The 18,012-nt window shown below is 51.5% G+C and overlaps 1 protein-coding gene across 1 annotated transcript; it reads left to right on the top strand.

The window, feature by feature from the left end:
• The first annotated feature begins 5,225 nt into the window (after positions 1–5,225).
• PDYN (prodynorphin) lies at positions 5,226–6,561 on the top strand. Its single transcript, XM_040981160.1, has 2 exons — positions 5,226–5,354; positions 5,929–6,561. The coding sequence occupies exons 1-2, from the start codon at positions 5,226–5,228 to the stop codon at positions 6,559–6,561; spliced, it is 762 nt and encodes a 253-aa protein (XP_040837094.1).
• Positions 6,562–18,012: the final 11,451 nt, after the last annotated feature.

Here is an 18,012-nt window from a genome sequence, read left to right as displayed (position 1 = left end):
GAAGAGGCCAGGGACTCAGAGAATTCCAGCTATGCCACCCTCATGCTCAGAGACCATGGTGGAGGTCTGCACCAGTCTGGCCTGCCCTAGGGGTGTCTCTGGAAGCCCCCAGGGCCTGGATTGGGCTGGCAGCTGTCACCGCAGGCTCCTCTGTGAGAGTTTCGACTGGCTGGGTGTGGGAGGCCCGAGCTTGCCTGCAGTTGCCTCCTGACTCATGATGTGACCTTAAACAAGTGACTTCATTTCTACCTTTTCTCATTTCCTCCTCGATCAAATAGGGATAATCAGATGCGATAAAGTGCTCAGAGAGATAATTACGATGTTAAATCCAGCCATTATTATTCCAGGCTGGCGTTGTTTAATAAAAATGCTTGCGTATCCTCCAAACCCTCAGCTGATGACAATACAGAGACATCAGCAAAGGAGACCGCGGAATGGCATGAGGACCCTTTCCCTCACAAGGAACCCTGAGCCCTGCGCTGGAAGAGGCCATACTGCATGCTATGCCTCTTGGGGATAGTGTCTCAGGCAGCTCAGACACAGCCAGCAGGTGCTGTAGCCCACACAACACAGAAGACCAAGGCTTGGGGAAGAGACACCACTGGGGGCTCTGTGACCCGCCCCTTCCCTGCCCCCCTGCCAGCCCTGGTCTTCCCCAGCCAAGGAAAGGGCAAACTCCCAGGTTAGGCTACCCAGGGGTCTCAGTCCTTGTCTGGAGAATGCCAGGGTAGGGGTTGGAGGTGACAGGAAGAGGGGGCAAGTGACCTGCTTGCTCCTCCCGGCAGGTAACCCTCCTGGCCTCTGGGTGCAAGTTCCAGAAGAGGTATTCAGGCCTGGTTTATGATGCAATGGGTAAGGGTTGGTGCCTGGAGAAGAAGACAAAGTGCTGAAGACCACTGGCTCGGTGGGACACACAGGGTGGTTAGAAAAGCCCCAGGAGCAGGCATCTCGGGCATGCTCTGGTTAGATGGCAGATGTGTGGCTTTCAAGGTCCAGCTGGCTCTAAAACAGGCCTCCTTGGCACTGGCCAGCCAGAGACACAAGATACCAGACACACAGAGCCAGCAGGATGTTTCTGCATGCAGGAAGTGGCCTCACGCGATGATGCAGGCTGCAAGTCCCAAGAGTCCTTTCCTGTTGTGGGGAGGAGGCATGGAGAAACCATTTCTCCCAGGGGCCATCTATCCCCCTTTCCCCACCCCCGCCAGAGCTCCCGGGGGCGTGGCTGTGGGCGGGGCAGACCCGTTGCACCCCATCCCTAGGTGTGGCTGCCGCCCCAGGCCTCCCTAACCGCAGCAAGGACTTCATCCAGGGTCTCCCTGACCTGTCCATGAGGCACCTTCTCTAGCCCACTGCAGCCACACAGGCAAACCCCGTGCTGAAGTTACCTGCTGGACACTGTTCTTGCACAGATGTGTCCCCACATTCCCCTCTTCCAGATCGCCTGAGTCCATCTCCTTTTCAGCTCACCTCCTGACCAGCCACCCACCATGAGCAGAGAGGACCCCCTCTGCCACCTGACCCCTAAGTTCAGCCCTCAGCGAGTTGCATGTCAGAAAGATGAACATGCCCCTGAGGTCTCTGGAAGATAGCTCAATCATTTATTCTCAAAGACCAAAGAGACAAGCTCTTCCCCCTTAAGAAGCCTGGAGTCCATGTCTCTATTAGATGCCTCCTTTAGTCTAGAGGGAGCTGCTAATCAGGAACCCTACTGCCTACGCCTACATAAAAGCTTATTTCAGTGACTTTCCCTCTTCCAGCCTCAGTCTCACCCCCTCTGTACAATGGGTTTAAAAACATCCATCTCAGGCACTGCTGTCAGAATTTGTAGTTGGAATGCATGAAGTGACCAGGCCTGAGTAGCGCCTAGAAGGTTCCTGAGAACTAGTGTCTGTTTCAGGGTTAGTGGAAAAGGGGTACTCAGCCGAGCCTGGTACACAGCAGAATTTCCACTTGGGGGGGGGTCAAGGTGGGACCTGGGGTGAACCATAAGCATCTGATAGTGCCCAGGGATTATGAAGGGTGGACTCGTTTATCCACTTTTATCCAAAAAAAATTTTTTTTCTCATTTTTATTTGAAAGGCAGAGTTACAGAGAGAAGGAGAGACCGAGAGAAAAAGATCTTCTATCTGGGCCCAAATGGCCAACACAGCTAGAACCAAGTTGATCTTTAGTCTGGAGCTTCCTCTAGGTCTCCCACATGGGTGCAGGGACCAAAGGACTTGGACCATCCTCTGCTGCTTTCCCAGCCCATAAACAGGGAATTGGATCGGAAGTGGAACAGTTGGGACACAAACTGGTGTCCACATGGGATGCTGGCGTCACAGGCAGAGAAGGCTTAGCTTACCATGGCTCAGTGCTGGCCCCCAAGAAGGTGGACTCTTTAGCCAAACCACCTGGGCCCAAATTCTAGCTTCACCACTTGCTCAGTTTTGAGTTTAGCTGGCATCTGAACTCAGTTTCTTCATCTGTAAATTGAGTATGATAACAGTATCCTCACCATAAAATTTCTGTGAGTCTCAGTGAATTAATGCATGAGATTACTCAGAACTTCACGGGTGCCTAATAACCAGATCCAGCTGAAATTGTTTTTTCCTTTGATATTTAAGATTTATTTATTTTTATTGGGAAGGTAGATTGGATTTATGGAACGGAGAGACAGAAAGATCATCCATTCACTGGTTCACTCCCCAAATGGCCACAATGGCTGGAGCTGAGCTGATCTGAGCCAGGAGCCAGGAGCTTCTTCTAGGTCTCCCATGCAAGTGTGGGGTTCCAAGGCTTTGGACCACCCTCTACTACATTCCCAGGCCACAAGCAGGAAGCTGGAAGGGAAGGGAAGCTGCTGGGATGCAACCTGGCACCCATGTGGGATCCCAGTGCTTGCAAGATGGGGATTTAGCTGTTGAGCTATTGCACCAGGCCCTGGAATTGTTACTACAGACAAGCTTGGTGGATGAAAGCAAACACTGCTGACCCTGTGCCCAGGATGGAGATCTCACATTGGGTCTCCTACCATAGCAGCCAAGTTGTATGGGAGGCCTCCTGGCAAGAGTTAAGAACCAGAGCAGGCCCTTACATGCAATGGATTAATTCACTGCTATTTGTTCTTTTTTTTTTTTTTTTTTTTTTCATTTCATTTGAAAAGCAGTGTGACAGAGAGACAAGCTCACAGCAGCTGGAGCCGGGTCAGGTTAAAGCCGGAAGCTAGATCTCAATTTGGGTGTCCCATGTGAGTGGCAGGGAGTTAAGTACTGGAACCTTTACCTGTTGCCTCCCTGGGCGTGCAGTAACAGCAAGGTGGATGAGAACAGAGTTCCTGGATTGCTCTCTGGCATGGGATGCAGGCATCTCCAACGACATGCTTGCTGCTCTGCCGATGTCCACTCCACCCCCACTGAGCTCACATTAGGCTGGCCCAGGCATTGCTGCTATCAGAGTAAACACGAGCCACCTGCTTTGTGTCTGCCCAGAACCCTTGTCTGCCTGGCAGCTGTTGTAATGCAGGCAAAGGTTGAGACAGGACTGAGATCCTGGGCACACAGGCGTCTCCTTCCCTGAGCTCCCCACTCTGAGCTTCCATGCTCCATTGTGGACATTGCCCAACCACAAGAGAGGCTCCTGGGCTGGAGCTGTCACTTCAACCTCTGTGTGGCCTCAGGAGGCTGGCCATGCCTCTCTGAACACCTGTTTCCTCCTCCATAAAATGAGGCTAATGATGCCCACACAGTTGAGAGTGGATTGAGTATCACCCATAAACCAAGGGCCTCTAGGTCACAGTGGGCTGGGTTGTTAATGACTCAAAGTCATCCCAGGGACCAGCGCAGCTGTGTAGTGTACTAACCCTCCACCTGCAACACCAGCGTTCCGTATGGGCACCAGTGCACATTCCCAGCTATTCTACCTCCCATCCCACTCCCTGCTTATGGCTTGGGGAAGCAACAGAGGATGGCTCAGATCATGGAAGATCTAGAAGTTCCTGGCTCCTGACTCTGGATCAGCCAATCACTAGCCATGGCAGCCATTTTGGGAGTGAACAAGCAGATGGAAGATAGACAGCAGGGGCAGGGGTGAGGCCCGTGTCTCCAAGGAGCTAACATTTTAATGGGGGGCAGGGAGTGGGGAAAGAGGAGAGGTCAGTAGCCAGCAGCAACAGCAGCAAGCAGCAAGTTAATGGGAAGGTATGAGGCAGGGATCATGGTGGCAGGAACACAGCAGGGCAACTTGAGGGGGCGCAGGCAACCACAGTGGGCTTGGGTCAGCAAGAGCACCTCGGCTGATGGGGCCATTGATCGACTCGGTGGCAAGGAGGAGGAAGCCCTGTGAAGATCTGAGGTCAGGACTGTGGACAGAAGACGAGAGGGAGGGCTTTTCTGGCAGAAGGAGCAGCATATGCAAAGGCCCTGGGGGTGAGCAGAGCCTGATGCACTCCTTAGGGGAACTACAAGTAGTTGAGGGTGATTGGAGTGCAAAGCAAAAGTATTAGGGTGCAAGGATTGGATTGAAGGTATCCCTGATGTCTAGGAAGAAGAGGTGGGTCTCAGCACAAAGCTGCTAAGCTGACAAGGGCATTTTGGGGTGTGCAGGAAGCTCAGAGACAGAGCTGGAGGCAGGGAGGCCAGCAGGGAGAGGGCAGGAAAGTGGAGTTCTGGCCAGGGTGGTAGCAGTGCTGGGGTGGAGAAGACCCACTCCAAAGATGCTACAAAGCAGCAAGGGCTGGCCTGGGGTGAGCCTGGAGAGCAGAGGACAAGTGACAGGAACCTCAGAGAGGCCAAGACAGGATGCAACCAAAGGTCTCCTGACCTAGAGGGTGCTGACATGAAATTGAAAGTTCCACTAAGTCCTGCTTGTCCACTTCCTGGGCATATGCAGCCACTTCCCCTTCTCTGAGCTTCAACTTTGCCAGCTGTCAATGAACCTAGCACAGCCTATCCCAAGGAGCTGTCGCTTGGACTAACTGTAGGCACACAGGAAAGCCCCTATCAGCAAGGCAGGCACTTAGCACTTATCACCTCCCTTCCTCAATCCATGGCCTTGGATGACCACGTCACCTTTCTGGGCCTCTATTTTCTCAACTGTAGAATGGGAATGAGAACCGCTTGCCTGGGGGTCCCAATGGCAGGTGTCAGAGGCATGAGTGTGCAAGCTCAGGACACGTCCCAGAGTAGCGCTCACCAACTTCATCATCTCCCTTGTCTCTCCCCTGCAGGCAGAGCTGAGACAACATGGCGTGGCCGTGGCTGGTGCTGGTTGCCTGCCTCCTCGCGCTCCCTTCAGCCACAGCAGACTGCCTGTCTCAGTGCTCCTTATGTGCTGTGAAGACCCAGAATGGGCCCAAACCCATCAATCCACTGGTAGGTTTCAAGGCAAGGTTTCTGGATGCCCAAATGTGTCTCTGGGGAGCTCAGAAGCAGAGGCCATGGGCCTGGGTGCCTTGCCTGGCCTGGAGGCCTTGAAGGGCTTGTTCTGCCCAGCGGACATCCCCAGGCATGGGGCTGTCACTGTCCAGCTCCCATCACCTCCAGACCTCACCCAGGCCAGGAGGGCAGTTTGCAGGGAGCCGGGTGCCTGACAATAGGGAGCACCGGTTATGAACTGCTGGCTTCTGCACACAGCAGTCCTAGATGTACCTCCAACCTCTCAGCACTGGGCTGATGGATGGACTCGAGATCCAGCCTCTGCTACGGAAGGGGCTGGATCCACCAACCCTAACTTCCAGGATTGGGCTGGCAGGGTCAAAGCCAGGTCTCTCGCATCGCTCAGTTCAGTTCTGAGCCAAGATGCTGCATTCATCTCTCCAGTGACGCCAGGATAGAAGTGTCAAGGGTGAGGTGATTCTGGACAGAGGACTCCAGAGTGGGAGTATGTATGAGTTGGATGGTTTAATGGGGGTGATGCTACCGCTGTGGTCTTTGGGGTCTTTTGCAGATCTGCTCCCTGGAGTGCCAGGCTGGCCTGCTGCCCTCTGAAGAATGGAAAAGATGCCAGGGGTTTCTCAACCCCTCCACTCTCAGGCTCAATGGCAATGAAGATGTGGAGAGCAAAGTAGCTTTGGAAGAGCCCTACAGTGAGCTGGCCAAGCTCACGGGGCCCTTGCTGCAGGAGCTGGAGACAAGTCAGTACCTCTCTGACACCCCAACCAAGGAAAATGCTCTGAGCAAGAGCCTGGAGGAGAGGCTTCAGCGTCTCTCAGGAGGGATTGGGGAGGGGGCAGAATCTGAGCTGATGGTGGATGAGCAGCCACACGATGGCGCTGTGGAGGCAGATGGCCTTGATTTCCAAGAGGAGGACCCCAAGGTGCAGGTCAAACGCTATGGTGGCTTTTTGCGTAAATACCCCAAGAGGAGCTCTGAGGCGGCTGGGGAGGGCGACGGGGAGGGGGAGAGGGTGGGCCATGAGGACCTGTACAAACGCTACGGGGGCTTCCTGAGGCGCATCCGTCCCAAGCTCAAATGGGACAACCAGAAGCGCTATGGAGGTTTCCTGCGGCGCCAGTTCAAGGTGGTGACCCGGTCCCAGGAAGATCCAGATGCCTACTCGGCAGAACTGTTTGACGCATAAGCACCTTCCCCACACAGAGTTGAGTCGGAACTTCCCCTGACACCATCACAGATTGGAGTGCCCTCATCCATCCTCTATGTACACACCATCCCCACGCTGTGTGAGCATTGCCTACAACATATCCCAGCCCAACCTCCCTCCCTTCCACCTGGTGGAGGGTGGGGGAATGCCGTATTCATCCGGGGTCAGCAATGGGAAGGGTAGAGGTTATCTCTTTCCCAACAGGGGTAGTGCTTAGCTCATATCCCTCACATTTTAGAACTGCCACCCTCAGCAGCCGTGGAACTCAGTCCCCCCTCCCCCCACCCCCCACCCCCCGTCGCCAGGGACCCAGAGTGGCCTGTTCCTGCCATCTATAGATCTCTGATCTTTAAATCTGGCTAATCACCTGCCACTCAAAGAACAAACAAAAGCATATAGTAGACACGTGTATCATAAACCTCCCGACAAGGAGAAATAAAACAAGACAAGTGTGAGTAGAAATCCTAGCATTGTCTTCCCAACTCTCCAAGGCCCTCCACGTGCATCCACTTTGGAAATCTTGCTTCTACGTGAAAAACTGCAGGGCTTCCTTTTGTGGGAGCAGCATTCCCGGCCTGAGTTTGGTCTTTTGGAAGCTGTAACTGTGTTGTCAGTGTTTAGAACCTGACTTCTGGGCTGGTACCTTGGACAGCACCCAGCTGCTCACAGATGAAGGGCTTGAAAACCTGCTTCTTCCATGGTAGAGAGCTGTTTTCTGTCTGAATGCTCACATGAGCAGGCAGGGAGCAAGGCATGGCCATTTGTTCTGTGCCACAAATTCAGAATGTAGACCAGTTCCCTCCGTCCTCATTAAACTAATTAGATGGATGGGTATCCCAGTTCTACCCCCATGGTGAACTGAGCTGAGTCAAGCTGATGAGGTTAAGCACAACCATGTTCTTGAGCATCTGAATTGGCTGCCAAGAATCCAAGCCATCTGGCCCTACATCTGCACTGGGCATTGGGTAAGGAATCCAGAAGCAACAGCAGAGAGAGGCAAAGGGCCTCTTCAGCCCCCAGGAGGATTCCTCTCAGAACAAAAATCACAAAGAAAAATGAAATGATCTTTCGAGGTCAGTGAATTCCCTTAATTCCTGTAACCTAGAATCAGGTGGAACTGCCCTGTTGGCCTAACCTTTGTTTTCCCCTGAGTTTCTCTGAGTGTGTGGCTCTCACTGTCTTTATCTGTCTTGTTCACTCATCCCCAGGCTTGAGTCCCAAGAGACAGGGTGGATGGGAGAGGAGGCCTTGGGTTTGGATGCTTTGTACGCTGGGGAATCCACTTCTTCTCCCACATTCCCAGGAGCTCTTCCAGGGGTTTGGGAAGGTGTAGACTGTTGTAGGGGTTACCTTGTGTGCTTTTGAAGCATCCCAGTTAAGCAATTTACTTGAAATTTGCTTAGTCCTCCATAGACCTGTGTGATTTCCTGCTCTTCCAGTACAATAAATAAAAGAAAGATGTTGATGTCTTGTCATGTGTGGAGGGCAAGTGGGGGTATGCAAACCTCAGTCCCAAGACAGCAGAAAGACCATTTGCAGAACAATGAGCTAGGAAATCACACACACGTACCCCTATTCATCATGTCTACATACACATACACATGTGAACACATACAGATGCACTTATTCAGGCTGGGAAAGGCAGCAGAGGATGCCAGAGTGACAGTCCTAACTCAGGAAATAGGATCTGTGTGACCTTGACCATTGACTTCTCTGATGTTCTCTCTTGGGTAGAAGGGCTAATTGTATCTCCACAGAGGGCAGCTGTGAATGTCAGGGTCATGTACATATAGCTCCTTGTACACAGCAGATGTTCCATGAGGGAGGGTTTCCTTTCCCATGTTGTTTAAGGCACAGTCACAAGCTCAAGTGCTCAGGAACTCAATGTGGGGGACGACAAGAAGGTACTGCAGAGGCAGTCAGCATCCCAGGGACTCCAAGGGGCAGGACAGGAGTCAGAGATGTCGTGGACAAATGAATGTGCTGGGGCTGGATACATAGTCATGACAGTGGTACCCTCCACGTGCTGACAGTATGTGCTTTGACGCATGCCCAGGAAACTCAGGCTGTAGATCACAAGGGCCATCTGGATGCCCTGGCTTTCTCAGTGACGTATAAAACACAAGGCTAGGGAGATTTCATGCATTTGATCATTCATTTGATACGGGAGTATCTGAAGGCCCGCTGTGTGTGGTAGACATTTTGCTCAGTGCTGCAAGTATGGGAAAATAGTGGACAAGATCCCTGCTCTCCTGGGACGCACAGTCTGCTGGGGAAGACAGAAATAAACAGGTGAGCAAACTGTACATCCAAACTTAGAACCCGTGGCCAATTGTGCTGAAGGAAACAGCTGGGGTGTGGGCACAAAGAAGGACAGGAGCAGTGGAGTAATGTCCCAAAGCAACTCACAAAATCCTTCTCTGTGGAAAATTCCGTTCTTGCTCCTCACAGCAGCATCAAAGAGAAAAGAGCCTGAGGCTTGGCTTCACCGTGACCAAGTGCTGGAAACCAATACATCGATAACAAACCTTAACCTGCTTGAATAGTTTTATTGACTTGGATTTTACAACATAATCCTCCTCCTTAATAATTCAGCATGGGAAAGTTCTTTCCTTTAAAAAAAATTTATTTATTTGAAAAGCAGAGTTATGGGATTTGAGAGGTGGAACTTCTATCCACTAATTCTCTCCCCAGATGCCCACTGTTAGGCCAAGCAAAAGCAATTCCCGAAGGAGCTGAGCACACCAGAGGACAAAAGAACTCTTCACAAGCCAGAATACCTGGTAACCTTGGAACATCAAGCAGCAGACTGAGTTGCAGTGCTATCTCTCCTTCCTGCCTGCCTCCAGCCACAAACAACAGAAGAGAGCTTCACTAGTCCCAATACTGTCTTTGCTGAGGTCAAGTAGAGACTCTCATCAAGAAATGTTTCAAATGTTGAGTCTGTGCACAACATTCAGACCCAGCATGATGACATATCGTGGTCACAAGCATGCGCAATTGAGGAGCTGTTGCCTTCCCCCATCCTCCACACCTAAAATGTATAAAAACCCAGTGCTATACACCCTGGGTGGCCATTCCCTCCCAGGGGTCACCCTGCCATGTGGAAGTGGTCCAAGGCTTCCAGCAGGGGACATTCCCTCAGACTCTCCTCTCTCCTTTCTCCTCATCCTTTGCTCTGCTCTTCTCTGTCTCTCTCTGCTCTCACTTTCTCCCTACCCACTCCTACATTCCCTATGGAAATAAAAACCTCTTGTGTGACTCACTTATTGTGTCTGGTATTTTTGGTTTGTGCAAAAATTTTTAAAAAGCCAACATCGACAACAGCTTGGGTTGGGCCAGGCCAAAGTAAGGAGCCAGTTCTACCCTGGTTTCCCATTGCATGGCAGGAGCAGCAGTTGAGCCATCCTCTGCTGCCCTCCCGGGAACATTAGCAGGAAGCTGGATCAGAAATAGGGCAATCAGGACCCAAAGTGGCACTCTGATATGGGATGTCACTATTACAGTCTGTGGCTTAGCCCACTGCACGATACCCACCCCAAAAATTCCATCATTTCCCAGGTTGAAATTCAGGTTTCTGTTATTTTTATGCATTGGACCCTGATCCTGCTGGGATCTAGGAGCTAGAGCTTCTAAAGGGATGAATTTCCCATTACATCACTGGCAAACAAATGGTTTCTGACTAATTCAAATGATTTACACAAATGATTTGGAAATGAAGAATCCAAGGCTATTCAGCTGCAGGTAGAATTTGACCAAGGGGATCAGGGAGGACCTCACTAGGTTCCTCCTTAAGCTGGGTTCTTTCTGAGTCTCCACACCCTTGAGAACTGCTCAGGGAGCTCCAGGAGCATCCTGCACAGTCAAGTCTGTCTGCTGCTTTCCAAGCCATCATAGCCTGGCTCTCGCCACACCTCATTGACTTGCATCATTTGTCCAACCCTGAGCTAACACTGGGCACCGTGGACAGATTCATAGGATGTTCTGATGGGTTGGGACCAAAGGTCACAGACATTACTGGAACCAAGGATGGAGTTGACCCCAGCCATAGCTGCGGGGAGGACAGGGAAGGTTCTTAAGAGGGAGACTGGAGCAGTAGAGCAGGAGGGAATTCCAGACCACCCAGCAGTACAGGCGGCTGGCATGGGACCAGCTGCACGGACAGCACAGCCAGGAGTGGGGGTGCGGGGAGCCAGAGCAGCTGCTTCTTCCGCTTCTTCTGCTCTCCTGGGAGGCTGCAGGCATCTGGATCTGCAGACACCATCCCAGTTTTTCAATGCAGTCCAGTAATTTTTTTTAAACCAGACATTGAGTAGAACAAAGCACTGCATGGTTAGTGTCAGACACATCACTAACCACTTTTGTGATTTCCTTCTGAAAATTCTCATTTTTAAAATAACCAGTTCTCTAAAAAAAAAAAAAAAATCTTTCACAGGCTGTAGCTGCCAGGATCCTGTTGTTCTGGTCTCCTTTCTGTGGACTTCACTACTCTTGACCAAGAGGACGTGTCCACGGAGCCAGTAGGGGACCCCTGAGCTCCCATCCTGGTGCCCAGAGTGATGCCAGGCAACCCACTCCCCTTAATGGGTCTCTGTTTCCTATAGAAACGCTGATGACCTTGCACTAGGAAGGGTCTACAACACACCTGACACCTGAGTAAGTCGGGGCTGCTAACAGTGGTGTTTCTAAGTTCACCTAAGGGAGACATACCACGTTCTACTGGTGCTAATAAGAGGGAACATCAACCACGTGATTAGCAAGTGTGGTGCTGGGGGGCATGGCGCTTACACACATGCACATGCCTGGGTGACCGCCGCTTCCCAGCCCCCTTCCTCCCACAGGGGTTAAAGGAGATCATTATCCAGAGCTATTTGGAGGGGGCGGAGAGCAAGCCAGAGAGAGAGATTGGAAACAAAAGCCTCATACGCACAGCAAAGGTGGCTGGTGCAGCAACTGCCGAGACGGCACTGCTTAGGAGATGCCAGTGCCCTGGTAGCCTCAGAAAGCCCGTTCCTAATAAGTGTGTGGTTTCCACGACAACGCTGTGCACCTTCACTCATCGCATAATGATCGGGACAGTCATCGGGAGCCCTTGGACTTGGCGCGCTCCTCCCCCACTGCCAGCCTCACACTGCTGAGAACTGTCTGTTTATTAGGGGCCCCCAAGCGAAGGCATCGAAAGTCCCCAAGGTTGTGGTATCAGGAACAATGATTCTTTAGGAGCGGTCGTCTAGGCATTCCTGAGACCTGTGCTGGACTTGTGTCACCTACTATTACTATGGGGTCTCCAAGGACTGCTGTGGTCCAGGATCACTCACTTGGGCTGTGGCCCCATACTGTGGGTCATGTCTGTCTCACCAGAGCCAAGCCTCACACTCCTTTGTCCCCAAGAGATCCTTCATCCTTTGTCACCTTTGTCATGAAGTTTGCCTTCTGAAAATGTTGCCCTGTTACACTCTGGAACAGCCCATCACACTGGCTGAATCCCTACAAGACCTGCTTGAGGCTCTGGGAAGTCAGGAAGTGGTCCCTGTTCCCCAGACACTGACAAAGGTCAAACCATCTTTGAAGGAGTGCTGGTTTGAGAATCTAGCTCTGCTCATGGGTGGTCACCTCTCCAAGACCCAGTTCCCACTTCTGCAAAGAGACCTTAATGATGGCCTTGGGTCTGTATCCTTTCAAGGAGCTGCCCGTCCTTAGCACCTGATGACTGGCTCTCAGTCTCCCTGTCTTACAGCGGGGGTAGTGACTACTACCCTGGTGCAGAGGGGAACACATGAGAAGTCATTGCCTGCCTCCACTGAATTCATCTGATCTTGGAAAAGCATCAGCACCTGCTGTGTACCCTAGTAACTAGGCCAGGGATGGGGGATTCAGCAGATGAGCTCAGGGGTGAGGGGAGCAGGTGAGTCTGCCTTCACAGCCAGAGTATTATGGGAAACACACCTGAAATGCCTTTGCCCAGCTTACTAAGCATGGAAGAAACCCTGGCATCTGACCCATGGGGAGGTGGCAGCCCCTGAAGAGTTTTGAGCACACAAGGGAAGGACCTAGATTTAAAGGGATGGCACTGGTCACTGAGCGTGGGACAGGTGACAGGGCACAGAAGGGAGGGTTCATGAGATGGAGGTCCCCAGAATGGCTAAGAGCTCTTCTTGGAGCAAAAGGCCAGGTCATGGGGTAGCCATCTGGGGGCAGCGGTGAGGGCACAGCTCTAGGACCCTCTGTTCGGTGGGAACATCTTCTTCCAGCCCTAGACACTCCACTTTAGACCCACACCCTGACATCAGGTGGTGGTTGAAGTACGTGGGTTCCTACTATCCATGTGGAAGACCCAGACTCAGTTCCCTGTCCCAGTCCTGGCTACTGGGGGCCAGTAGGCAGCTACGGACATCAGGACCTGTGGGCCATCAGGTGAGTGGGTCTTCAAAGAGCCTTCTGTGGCTGTGGGAGTGGCTTGTACTCCAGAGAATTTAGCCTTCCACACAGAAGTCCAAACAGAGCCCCCACCTCCCCAGACCCTCCTGGGAGAAACATGGCCTCCTGGTTTGGAATTTTGGTGGGGGGGAGCGGGGAACACAGGAGGCAATCTCTGTCTTGGGACTTGTTTTTGCCTATCAGATGTATTGTGGGAAAGTGTATAAGTCAATTTTTTTTTTTTTTTTTTTTGCAAATTGAATTGCATCTTAATGTTCTGGAGAATACTGCAACTCCATTTCCTTATTGATTTTACAGATTACAGCAGTGTGTTTTGCCCATTTAAGGGGGAACAAAAAAGCAACTAGAAAAACGTCAGAAATGTTCCTGTGAAATTAACCAATGGTTGGGGTTCTGACAGCAAGTGTGTCCTGAGTCCCCAGCCTGCCCTCAGGCATGGATCGGACCTCTGCATTTGACAGCCTCCCCTGGGCGCCAGAGTAGATCTCAGGGAGTAAAGCAGTGAAGATGCACAGTGAGGTGGGGGGTGGGGTGTGTGGGCAAGGCAGAGAGGGGCTGGGATGGTGCTGCAGGGGGATGCCAGCAGAGAGCCACCCTGGTGGGGGCTCTGAGGGTTCCACGAGGAAGTGATTCTGAAGCCGAGCCCCAAGGAGGAGCAAGAGAAAGATGGTGTGTATGGATGCAGGGATGCAGAGGGGCAGCTCGGTCATGTGAGACCTGTAGGCTGGGTAGTGATGGGCGGCCTGCAGCTGAGGAGCAAGGCCTGTGGAGGTTTTTCCGGAAGCCAGCAACAGGGATGGGTATGCAGAATTGAGATTTTTTTTTTTTTTCTTAAAGGCTTACTTATTTCTATTTGAAAGGTAGAGTTACAGAGAGAAGGGAGAAAGATTTTCCATCCATTGGTTTACCCCCTACATGGCTACAAGGGCCAGAACAGAGCTGATCCAAAGCCAGGATCCAGGAGTTTCTTTTAGGTTTCCCAGGCGGGTGCAGGGTTCCAAGACTTTGGGTCATCCTCCAATGCTTTCCCAAGTCACAGGCAAGGAGCTGGACGGAAAGTAGAGCATCCAGGATGCAAACCAGAGCCTACATGGGATATTGGCACTACAGGTGGAAGATAAACCTGTTCAGCCACAGTGCCAGCCCCAGAACTGAGGTTTTCTAGGTGAGATGAGGTGTGAGCATTTAACATGAACTCTCACCAAAGATCGAAACATCTCCTTGCTCTTGCTCCTCAGGAGCAGCGATGAGACCACTCTTCTGGGGAGGCTGCTCTGCTCCGCTCTGAACATTGGGGCTAGGCTTGTCTCCAGTGATGTCATTTGCCTCAAGTATCTGTTTAACATTTTTGGAAGAGCCATGTTAAAATCTGCATAATCACCATAGTCTACAAGTTAAATGTACCATAATGCACTTAAACACTTCCTGATGAGCGTCTTATTTCATCCAGGATGTTCTGAGGTTGCTGGTGCTCATTTTAAAAATATCTTACATTTATTCTCATCGTATTTGGAAAGAAGAGAGGTGGGTGGTAGAGGAGGAGGGAGATCTTGCATCTACTGGTTCACTCCCCAAGCCTGCAACAGCTGGGGCTGGATTTCAATCCAGGTCTCCTACATGAATGGCAGGGACCCAAGAACCTGAACCATGACTGGTCACCTCACAGGGTGTGAATTAGCAGGAAGCTGGAACTGGAAGTGGAGCTGAGCTCAGACCCTGGTGCTCTGACATGGGATGTAAGTACCTCAGGCAGTGTCCTAACAGCTGTGCCAAATACTGCCCCTCTGGTCTCTCTCTTCTCTCTCTAAATTTTTCTAATTGAGAGAAACAGAGAGATCTTCCACTTGCTGGTTCACTCCCCAGATGCCTGTAATAGCCAGGCTTGGGCTAGGTTAATGCCAGGAACCAAGAACTCCATTTGAGTCTTCCAGATGGGTAATGGACCAAGGAACTGGAGCCATTGTCTGTTGTCTCCGAGGGTCCACATTAGCAGGAAGCTGGAATTCAAGCAGAGGTGAGTCTTGATCCTAGAAATTCTGACGTTGGACACGGGCAGCTTACACTGCGCCACAATGCCCACTTGCTAGTATTGTGGTTAACAATACCTCCTTCGCTTTTAAAGGAGTCACAGTTGGGAGTCTTCTGGTTGTCTTTCCTAAGTTGCTCCCATTCTCATGATCCTGATCGTTGCTTCTGCTGCTGTGAAGAACTTAGTGGCGAGCCGACTTTGGCCAACCAATGACACCAAACGTTCAGTCACAGGCAGCCACTGCTAAGAAGACCCAGGACATCTGTGTTGTGATGATTGCCCCTTTGGGCAGCTGCAGCCAAGCACCGCAGGCCTGCTCTTCACTCAGCACCTTCTGCGGATTTGACGACGTTTGCAACAACTTCCATGCAGGAGATGCTTAAGGAGGGAACTTTGTGGGGCCAGTACAGTGGCTTAGCAAGCTAATCCTCTACCTGCAAGCACTGACATCCCATATAGGCTCTGGTTCTGATTCTAGTCTTGGCTGCTCTGCTTCTGATCCAGCTCCATGCCTGTGGCCTAGGAAAGTAGTAGAGGATGGCCCAAAGTTTTGGGACCCTGCAACTATGTGGGAGCCAGAAGAAACTCCTGGCTCCTGGCTTCGGGTTGGTCTAGCTCTGTTTGTTGCAGTCATTTGGGAAGTAAACTAGCAGATATGTGTGTGTGTGTGTGTCCTTCTTTCTATAACTCTGTTTTTCAAATAAAAATAAATATTTATTTTATAAAAAAGAAAGTTTGTGCTCTTAACATAAGTGGAAAACCAGGTGTTAAATTCCATGAATGGAAGTGGCATAATAATGAACCCAAGGAACAATCCCAGGAGCACAGGGAGGACAAAGAGGATGAAGAGGAGGAGGAGGATGAAGAGAGGGACAAGAGGAGGCTCCCCAACAGGCAGCAGGCACAGCCTTTCTGTGTAACAGAAACCAAAGGTTTCAAAGCACGTGGGATGCTGGTCTCTCGGGCTGCAGGTATTTCATGGGTGGGGCAGGGGCAGCCTAACCCGAGGGAGGGGGGTGTACACCCTGCAGGGCTGGGGTCGCCTTGGTCACGGGCAGGTTTGGTGCACAGCGGTAATGAGCTTGGTGTGTGTTCCAAGGATAATGAGCAGGAGGGTGGCCTGGCAGGTCTTGTCACCATCAGATGACTGCTGCCACAGCCTCACTCATTCACCATGGGGACAAGATGCCAGCTTCCTGCATGCCTGGCATTTGTCTCTAGGATGAGACAGAAACAAATAAAACCTTGGTGTGACTTTGTGGGCACTAAGGGCTATCAAAGCCTTCATGCTTTCATTCTTATTGAAATTTTTCATTTTATTTGAGAGAGAAACAGAGATCTTCTATCTACTTGTTTACTCTCCGGGTGCCACCAGGGGTTGGGATAGGTCCAAAACAGGAGCCTGGGATCCATCCAGATCTCCCACATGGGTGACAGTGACCCAAGCACTTGAGCTGTCCTCCACTGCTTTCCCAGGATACATCAGCAGGAAGCTGAATCAGAAGTGGAGAAGCTAGGATTCGAACCAGCCACTTTGATATGGGATGCAGACGCCCAAGCAACTGCTTAACATACCGCACCAAATGCTTGCCCTGGAGCTTCAATTTTTAACAATATTGATGGATTTTATACTTTAGATTTAGGATTATAGAAACGTTGAGTGAAATTACAGTGTTCTCATCCCCATCCCGCCCCTTTTACCTGTCTTGGGTGTGCTGGGTTTTCCCTGGTGTCACCATCAGCTATAATAGAGGTGGAGCATTCGTTAGCATGGAGGTACCGGGACTGACACTTGGCTGTATCACTCTAGGAGCCAGTCAGGGGGTGATCACAGAGACACGCAGAATGAAAGTGAGGGTCTCCCTGCCCTACGTGATGCTCCGCCCTTGATCCTCTCCCACTGCCTGCTTCCTCTCCGCCTCGGTCTCATGGTCTCCCAGCTGTATCTTTGCCAGTATGTCACAGAGTTGGATTCTGACCATCGGTTTATGTTTCAGTTGGGCCTTTTGCATGCAGTGATACGCAGTTGAGATTTCCCATGTCTTCATGGTGTGATTGCTGTCTTGAGTCATGTTCCACTGGCTGGATGCCTCCCAGTCTGTGGTGGGTACACACAGGTGAACCCAAGTGTGGGCAGCTATGGATAGAGGTGCTGCTTACATCTGTATGCGGGATTGCATGCAGACATATGCCTTCAATGAAGAACTTTGATTTGTGTTTGTTAGAATTTAATCATGCTATTTGTATTGCCTTTGCCAGGTAGGAGATGGCTCTGTTGCTCAGAAGAGCCAAGGGAGATCTCTCAGCAGGAGGGACAGGAGGATGAGATTGAAAATAAGGCCTGGAGATGAGGAGGGGAAGCAGACATCTGAGTGCTGAACCTGCGGGGGTGGCAGAGACAGGAGAAACCCCAGCAGAGGGATGTACAAAGGCCCAGGGGTGGGAACACACTGGGCACCTTGAGGGGCAGCCGCCGCCAGCATGCCTGTCGTGGGGGGATGTGGTGGGGACAGCTGAAGCTGCAATGGCAAGGTCCTGGGGCCTCCAGGCAGGAGAGGAAGGGGCTGAGGACCACAGGGTGTTTGTAGATGAAAACTCAGGCATCTCCCAAATCCCCATCTTTCAGATAAGAAAACCGAAGCACTAAAGGGGAGAAGGCTCCCTCCCTCCGCTTGTCACATTTGACCTCAGGGACGGTGCAGCCTGGAGAGACGCAGAACCCAAGGGGAGACTCTCAAACATCTTTGCAAAAGAAGTGCAGGGTATAGGCAGACAGCAAGTGCACGACTCAGCTGCGGAATTCAATTAGGCCATAAGGAGATCAGCCAAGGAAGCTGGCTTTGACCTCGAGGGCGGGTGAGGGGTAGGCGAGGCAGCGAGGGGGCTGCAGTCGCCGATCAGACTAAGAATTAGGTAATGCTGGGGCCAGAATCTAATTGCCCACAAGGCCAACCTCTTTAGAG

This window comes from Ochotona curzoniae, unplaced genomic scaffold, assembly GCF_017591425.1.
Source record: "Ochotona curzoniae isolate NIBS_2020 unplaced genomic scaffold, NIBS_Ocur_1.0 contig_3520, whole genome shotgun sequence".
Classification (NCBI taxonomy): Eukaryota; Metazoa; Chordata; class Mammalia; order Lagomorpha; family Ochotonidae; genus Ochotona; species Ochotona curzoniae.
Note: the sequence above shows the minus strand (reverse complement) of the source record. Positions and strands in the feature narration are given on the sequence as shown.